Consider the following 9,101-nt stretch of genomic DNA (forward strand, 5'->3'; position numbering starts at 1 on the left):
TCCTGCCTAGGCAGGATGTCGGACTCGATGATCTGCTGAGGTCCCTTCCAACCCTAGCATCTATGAATCTACAAATAGATTCATCAGGGATCTGACTAAACTGCTTACACGTACACCAACGGTTGCCTAACATAACTTCTATGAGTTACGTCTTACTTTTGGAGGGAGAACTTTATCCAAGCATGGAGTGGCTTACACTAGTGCAAAGCTGTGTATTATATGTCCACTCTGCTTTTACTAGAGGTGTATCACCACCTTAAAAAGCTTAAAACATTTCACCCTCACTCACAAACAAGCTTCATTCAGCCAGTAAAAAAGTCTTTGCCTGGAGAGAAAAGGGAAAAAAAATGAATGTTACCTCATGTGGCTATAGTTTGTTCTTTCTTACAAGGGTGGGGGAAGAAGGGAGGACAGTTATTCACCTTTTCACAATTTAAAAATTCTTTCCCCCAAGTATTTACTTCCCCCTTTGTGCCAGATGCTGCTTTGAAAAGGGAAGGTACAAACTCTTCTTGGATCACTCTCATTCAAGAAGAACCAATCTAGAAGAGGGCTACTTAAGACCTCCATCCCTGAGACCAAGTAGGTCTACAGGCATTGCCGGAAAGCCTCCCGAAACATTACCATGTTGCCACTGCCCACACAATTCTGTCTCTGGCTGGGATGTATCTTGGCCCATACAAACAAGAATAGAAATTGAACATTAATACCAAAACACTGCATTGAGCTGAACTGGGGTGAGAGGGTAGAAAGGTAAGCAGGGCCAGGAAATAAGCATGAACATTTCACAGAGTTGGCCAAACAATCAAAACTTTGTCAGGACTGACCTGGGCCAAATTTGAACCACCATCCTTGGGACACAGATTCTATGATGAGTCCACTAAGCTATTCAGTTCTCCACCTATTCTTTCACAGGGAAAATAGTAAGTGATTAGTTTGATGGTTATGGGAATTTCAGTTTGATGTAGACTTCTTCAAGAGAGTTTCTGGGGCGGGGATCAATACCCCAACAAAAAACAGGAGCTGACAACCCTGCTGAAATACTGTCAGAAAAACCGTCATAAACCCAAATGAGGAGCTGCTGAACTAGGCCTCCAGGCCGAGCTTCCCAGAGTCAAGGTTACTGATCAAAACACAGGTACTGGTTCCCTCCTATTCCTACAGGAAGAGGGGCTCAGCCAAGCCAGTTATCTAAGGAACCAGACCCTTCCTGCTGTAGCAGCATGCAGCTCCTCTGCAAGAACCAGGTCAAACACACAGGTCAAACACGTTATGCCCCAGAATTGCACTGAAATGCCTTCAGAAAACTGCATAAAGGACACACAACCATGCCAATGCAGATATGCACAGGGAACACTGAACCCCAGGCCAGATTCAGCACCAGAACACTGAGGAATTCCCATTGAATTCTGAACGACCAGGTCCAGCAGCACATGGCACAGGGGCGCCAGCTGGCATCAGGGCTAAAAACTGGAAACAAGCCAAAAACAAAGTGGAGGGGGTATAGGAAGAGTACTGTCAAAGAAGATTCAGCACAGCCAAAATGAGCAGGTGGGAAGTTTGACTTCCCAGCATGCTATCTCCAAGCCATACTGCTCTCTCCACCCCAAATATTTGGCATCAGCCTCAAGTAATTAGCATCCGACCTACCAGAGCTTGGCTTCTCGTCCTAGCTACTGTAAGGAAAAGGACCTCTCTATTCTAGCAACCAAGATGGGAGCCTAACTAACCCCTTACTCTTCTTTCTGAGTAATCTCTATGTCTCCTGCCTCTTGGGGAAAAGCTCATCCTCTTTCTCCACCTGCAAGGATTCTTCCTTCCTTTAGCAAGGGTTTTATGTCTAAGCACCAGGCAACGTACTCCTAGGTCTTCTTGAAAAAATACAGACCAGATACACCAGATAGAGAGAAACACAGTGTGGTGGCTGATACTCTGTTGTCTACTTTGTTGAATATCAGAGAGCTTGGAGCAGAGCTTCGCTGCACAGAAGCACGCTGGGGGGAAGATGTGCACACTGCAGGGCAACGCTCCATTTGCCCACTCACTTGCCCGCTTTGCCAGTGCAGGGAAGAAAAGTGCATTTTTTGAGCCCTGGGTGGATTCTAGTTGGTTACAAAGCCCAAGCAAGAAACCCTGACATAACTGGAGGAAGATATTGCAGGCACCCCGATCAGAAGTTACAACAAAGAGCTTAGTATATTGGGAAAGATTAGAGTAGCAACATCAGTGGGTACAACAGCAATACTGGATGATTTTCGCTACCCCAAGATTAACTGGCACATGTGGAACAGTTCCAACAAGCAAGCTGACACCACAAACCATCATAAATTTGAGTAGCTTGAGCACCTATGAATAAGGAAAGGAAAGAATGGTACATCTGAGTGCAGGAGGTCTACAGAGCAGCTACCAGGGCCCAGAACGTTCAGATATCACAGGGCAACCCCCTGATGGGGAACAGTGATCAGCTTTAAGGACTTGATCAATCATCCAAGGTGCCAAGCACCTTAGATTGCACTGGTGGCACTGGTAAATAAGGGTTGCTATCAGTCTATGAAGAGAATGGTTGTGATTGCAGCCAAGGAAAGAGTTGAAAAAGAAATTCACACACTACGCAGTTTCCAATTTAATCATCTGTTTTTAAGAACTCTACCACAGTCAAAACTAAAACATGGGCCCTAGAGCCAATACAGCAAAAAACGGAAGAGTATAGTTTGTGGCTAGGCAGAGAAATTACACAAGGTTTAGGAAGAAAAAATAGATCCCTTAAACAGTGGAAGTCCTGTCCAAACAGCATAAACAGATTTTAATATAAACTCTTCCAGGCAGGGTGCCAGTTATGAAAGTTGACACACACACACACACACACACACACACACACACACACACACACACACCATGAAATGAAGGACATAAAGATAAGAAATTCATTCAATACATCAGAAGTACAAACCCTGCCAGGGGAACTAAGGGGCTGTCCACCCCACCTAGGACAGAGGGACTAACAAAGGAGGAAGTCAGAAAAACATTCAATTTTATCCATCTTTAGTATAGAAAATTGGAAGGGCTTCCCTATTCTGAAGTTTCTTAAACGGGAGAACAGAATGCAGACAGAACAGATTGGAGTCGCCATGGAAGATATTATACATCAACTTGAGAAACTTGCAGCAAATCCCTGGCATCAAAAGGCATTTCTCATAGAGTGCTAAAGGGAGCAAATAGGAGCAAATAAGGAGGATATGCAAACACGCTCTTAGAAACACAACTGCACCTGAAGATGAAAGAGCCAGCACCAGTCAGGGCAAGGGAGAACTACAGATCACTGAGCCTCATATCTCAACACCAAATGAGGTGTTAGGGCAGCGATTCTCAACCATTTCCGACTCAAGGCACCTCCTATTCCGCTCAAGGCACCCCTCATAAAATGTCAGCTCTTAGTTTTCATTCAGTTTTTGACTACAGAAAAATAATAGAGCAACTCTTCTTCTGCAAAGAACTAAGAAAGATCACAGCAAGTCAGAAAGTTCTTAACATTATAGATTCTTTTTGAAATCTCTGGGTTTATCATGTGAATCATGTCTGAACACCTTACAGTGCTAACATAGCGTGGCACCCTGTGTCACTCTTGAAAGGATCTCAAGGCACCCTAGTTGAGAATCAATACTGTTAGAGTATTAGACCATGTGTAGAGGGAATACATCTAACCAACACATTTCGCTAACTTGCTTGAAAGTTTGTTTTTATTTTTAAATTAAAAAAAAAAAAACCACTGACAAGTGGGTTTTTTTAAGCTTGAGTTTTTTTTAAACTAGGGTTTGTGTTTGTTTTTGTTTTGTTTTGTTTTGTTTTGTTTTTTTGGGACGGGGGGTTAAAACTAATTACCAAATAAAGCACCTCTTAAAAAGATGGCTGGATTTTTCTTTAAAATAGATTTTAAAAGGTGAAAGGTTTTTTGTTCTCCCTGCTGTACTGACATGTACAAGAGTCTTTCCAAGAAACAGGGAGCAGGCTTGAAAGCAATACCAAACTTCTTACTTTATGAGACAAGACGTGTGAATACTCAGCAATGAAACCAATCCTATACAAAATGCTACCAAAAGCACAAAGTAAACCGACTGGTAAAGGAACAAAAAGTTTCATGTATTTTTCAGTGACAACAATCTCAGGTCTTATTTCTAATGGCAGAAGGTAAAAACAATTTTAGAAAGCAGTCTGTATTTTCACTTTGACAGAGTCCCTTAAATAAAACAGCAGAGAAAGGTGACCCTGTGGCCATAAATTGAATCAGTGACACCTTTCTAAATAAAGCCCTCCATGAAAACAACACGTAAGCAGGAGAGTTGTCACATGGATTAAAAATTAGCTAAATGCTATGGAAAAGTCTTAGTTAATAGCAGCTCCTCAGTTTGAAGGGAGGGAAATGCTAGATTTCTCAAAGGCTAATATTGAATGGAGTATATTGGGTACTTTGGGAGGAGGAAGCAGGCAGTGATTTGGTGAAGCCTGCTGATGTGCTAATGCAATGGTTTTCAACCTGTGGTCATGGACCCCCTCAGGGTCCACAGACTATATCTAAGGAATCCATGAAAGGGGTCTATGGCTGAAATTGTCTGTACCTTTTCCCAGCAATGATACAAACACAGGGCCAAGGAATTTCATCAACATGTCCTGAAAACACAGACCCAGAGAAAAGCAAGAAAGATTGTTAGAGATTTGGGGAGGCCCTGGAGCTAGTGAGAGTTAGCAAAAGTGAAGATAATTTACCTTGTAACAAGAAAAGAGTTGAAGAGGGCCTGAGAGAAACTCTTTTACCTTCTCAAATCATAAAGAGAACCAAGATCACATCCGTTCTATGGTACTGCCATTTATACCACAGGGGATCATCAAGAAGTGCTGTTGTCATATGTACTTATGCAAGGCAAGAAAATGCGGGGGTAATCAAACCCCTTACTTTATGAAGGAACCTAATAATCTGCAAAAAAAAAACAAAAAAAAAACAGGAAGAAACATCCTCTACTATGAACAGCACTGCACAAAGGGTCAAATGCAGGCTAGACCCCCTGACCCCCCCACACACACACCTCCTTTCCCCTTGGCTCCCATATATACGCACACACATGCGCTCCTGTGCAGCATTCAGCACAGGCCACTGCCGAAGGCAAGATGCAGCACTTTATGGTCAATCTGTCAGATCTGGTATGGCAATTCCTAAATTTATAGTTTAAAATATTACCATGCTGAGCAAGAATTTTGAAAAAGGACTACAAAATGGAGCCACAATTGATTTCCTTTGCAACTACAGAGCATGACAAAAATGAAACCTAATGTTCTGGTCCTGAAAAGTAACCATGTCTGTGTAATGAGGTTATTTAACACTGAAAACGTATTCTTTTTTTCCTCCAATTGTCATAATGGTAAATTGTGACCTGACCTTCCTGTTCTTCCCTTCATCATCCTTTCCCAGGAGTATGTGACCTGCCCCTAGCTGGGAAGTCTTTTGTTTTTCAGTAGAGTTGGTATATCGGTTCACCCTGCCCTTCAGCTGTTCCATATCGACAGCATCAAAACCTGGGACCACAGTAGGCTGGAGGCCGGAAGATGAAAGCCAAAGAGAATACTGGTTTAATTAAGGTACACATAAGCAAAGACCTCAAGAAAAAAGGTCTAAAATATAAGTGCAAAGAGCAAAAGAAATGTAGCTTGTTGCAGCTGTACACCAACTAGATCCCCTCTTAAACTTCGAATCACGTCTAGACAAGCCAGGCTTCTAGACTTGAGCTAGCCAGGGGATATGGGGTTACTACCCATATCCCCTGGACACAGAATGACAATGATCCAAGATATCCCACAACTGAATAGTTAATATTAATCCACTGGAGTCAGGGACAATGCCAGCAACAGTCAGTGCAACACAAATCCAGATATACTTCTGTGCCCCAGAGCATCCTAGAGCCCCATCCCTTGAACTAGGTCATGGGGGGGGACGAGACATCTTTTTTCTAGCAATACACATTCATATATCTGATAGGTTTAAATACCTTAGCCCTCTGCCGCTTTCAAAAGCACCAATAAAAACTGAATTCACCTTGCTAAAAGTACCTAGATTTAAAGAGTCTACAGAGAAATTAAAAGAAATATTAGGTCTTGGGGCAATGAGTCTTCAGCATATGAAGACAACCCCCAACAATATAAACTCCCCTTTCACCACACTCCCCCTCTTCTTCCAGCTCTGTGACAAATCCAATTTTCACTGCTCAGAGCAGCTGGAAAATAGACCAAACCCAAACTCCCCCTCTCCCCCCCAAAAAAATAAAAAATAAAAAACAGGGCTGTTTCTGCCAAGTAAGCACTGAATACGCTGCATTCCATTTGATTAAAACAATTACTCAAGAGCCAGCCAAGAATTACATAAAGCTTCCTCTCTGCACCACCCCCATCCCCGTCCCTCCATTTCTCCCACCCAAACACACACAGACCAAACAGCTTCCCAGCTCTGCACACAGCACGTCCATTAGATATCACCCCATGGTGAGATCACACTGGAGGATGCAATGCAACCACCTCAAATATCATTGGTTATTCCATTCCTCATCCAAAAGAGAGTTCCAAAACCTATGCAAGGTGACCAGAGACCAGACCCCAGCATACCCAAATGCACAGAGCTTGCTCCACCACCAAGTGGGTCCAACACACACATCCAACACACTTCTTTGCTTTTGTAAGCCAAGGTCACACTTGGAGGCAGTTTGGTATCTGACAGGCTCAAGGAGCAGACAACCTACTGCTGGCCCATACAGAAGGCTGAACAGTCTTTATTGTCTCCATAGACTATGACCCATGCTTCTAAACCAGTGGTCATCAATCGAATGAGGTTGACATTCAGAGGCTCCACGATCAGGAGCAGCAGGACACATGTGGGGAGCAGCCAGGATGCAGTCCAAGTAGTAGAGGCAGGACCCACATGGCTAGGCTGAGCCATACCCACTGCTACTGGGCTCAGCCGGGTGAGTAGGACAATCCCACTCTACAGCCCCTGCCACTGGGCTGGGCCAGGGGAGGGTCCGAGCCTGGGTAGCTCATCCACCACTGTACACACCCTGGCAGAGGACCGAGGGGGGGTGCACACATACCTCCCTGATCTGTGCAAGGGGCAAGGCAGCTGCCGCCACACACTGGGCTTTTCGCCCGGAGCCCTGCTGCAGCTGGCTTGGGAGCGGCCCGACACCACGTGCATCCTGCCACTGGGTGGGCAGGGGACGAGGCTCAGCCCAGCAGCGGGAGGCACATGGAGTTAAGCCCTTCCTGAGCCGGCTGCAGTGGGGTTTGGGGCACAAGGCCCAGCCCACAGCAGGAGCTGCCTCTGCTGCTCACAGATTGGGGGGGCATGTGTCCCCCCACAAATGCAATGGAGTGGGGGGCTGCTTTATTGCTCTGAGCTGCTGGTCCCAAGCTAGGGATGGCCTGCATCAGCCATGCACTGCCAAGGATGGAGGTGGGACTGGAGCAAGACAGCTGCCCGGAAGTGGCAGCTTGGGCCAGACACCAGTGGCACTGGGAGGCGGGTTGGGTGGGGGGTTGCTACGACAAATTTTCAGGTGCCCGCACGCAGCCCCACCCCACTGTGGCCCCATTTCCAGTGCCACTGCTTCCCCATCTGAGCTGCCGCTCCCGGGCAGCTGCCCCACTCCAGTCCTGCCTCCGTCCCCAGCACCATGCAGCTGACACAGGCCGCCTCCAGCTCGGTAAGTCTTTGGTTGCTTTTTAATTCTAGAAGTAATCTCCTACTTAAAACGCTTGGAGACCACTGTTCTAAACAGACACCAGAAACAAAGGGTTACGGAAGTGCCAGATTTGAGCAACTTGAAGCACAAGCGTAGCATGGTACAGCAGCTGGGTTTAATGCCCAAGGGATTAAACACCTACAGGCTGAGCTGAAAACTACAAGCCTGGGGTTATAAACAGGGATCCTGGTTTTCTCCGATAAAAAAAAATCCCCAATTTTCAGGTAAAAAACACTAACCACAAACCCATTTTTTTCTGTGATCAAAATGAAATACCACTAATATATACATACACCCACACACACACACACATATTCTAATATTATAAAAGCCTAAGTCTGTCTGCCTGTCTGTCTGTAATGCTTTATTCGCACTCTGACTGGCTGATGGAGACATCCAATCAGAGTGTTCCAAGCATGGGAGAACACCTCTACGATTCCGAAGCAGCACCGAGGACTGCAAGGGGTGGCAGAGCCGGGGCCTCAGCTCCCCCACCCCGCTCCCTGAAAGAGGCAGAACAGCAGCAGCATGGAGCGTTAGGTGGCGGCACTCCATCCCCGCCCCCTCTCCGTGTCATTCTTGACGGGCAATTGGCTAGTATATATATTATTAACCAATTGCCTGTCAAGAATAAGGGGAGGGGGCGGGAATGGAGTGCCACCACCTAACACCCCATGCTGCTGCTGTTCTGCCTCTTGCAGGGAACGGGGTGGCCCCAGCTCCGCCTCCCCCTGTCTGGTTCACGGCACCGCCATCGTCCCCCTCTGCCTCCAGCCCTTCAGTCCCCACTGTCACGGCGGCGCTCCGCTGTCTGTCCCCGTCTGTGTAGGGCACTCTGATTGACTGCCGAGACAGCCAATCAGAGCGCAAATAAAGCATTACAGAGATGGATTTAGGCTTTTATAATATTAGAATATAGACACACACACACACACACACACACGCCTTAACTAGTTAACTGTCTGTAATTGTATGTATGGGAAACCTGCAGGGACAGGGGGCTGGGCCAGCGCGCCTAGCCCTGGCCCTGGCCCACCTGTGCCGTCACGGTGGCACTCCGCTGCCTGCTGTCCATAATGCTGTATTCACACTCTGACTAGCTGCCGAGAAAGCCAATCAGAGTGCAAATAAAGTGTTATGGGCAGATAGACTAAGGCCACAGAAAAATGTAGATTTGGGGTTACTTTTTTAATCTGAAAATTGGGGATTCTTTTTTTTTTTTTAGATCAGAGAAAACCAGGATCCCCGGTTATAAGAACCTTCCTGACAATTCATTCCAAGCTGGACTGGCAAGTTAAGAGCTCTTCACATTTCACAGCAGGA

The 9,101-nt window shown here is 45.9% G+C and overlaps 1 protein-coding gene across 1 annotated transcript in view; it reads right to left on the reverse strand.

Moving 5' to 3' along the window:
• Positions 1-5,548, reverse strand: part of PXN (paxillin) — a 44,286-nt gene extending 38,738 nt beyond the window's left edge. The window contains exons 1-2 of the mRNA XM_025199289.1: positions 5,429-5,548; positions 4,614-4,665 (exon numbers count right to left, since the gene is read on the reverse strand). Of these exons, the coding sequence (XP_025055074.1) occupies positions 4,614-4,665; positions 5,429-5,548 (172 nt within the window). The remainder of the gene's footprint in view (positions 1-4,613; positions 4,666-5,428) is intronic.
• Between the last annotated feature and the right edge of the window lie 3,553 nt (positions 5,549-9,101).

Source organism: Alligator sinensis, unplaced genomic scaffold, assembly GCF_000455745.1.
Source record: "Alligator sinensis unplaced genomic scaffold, ASM45574v1 scaffold505_1, whole genome shotgun sequence".
Lineage (NCBI taxonomy): Eukaryota > Metazoa > Chordata > Crocodylia > Alligatoridae > Alligator > Alligator sinensis.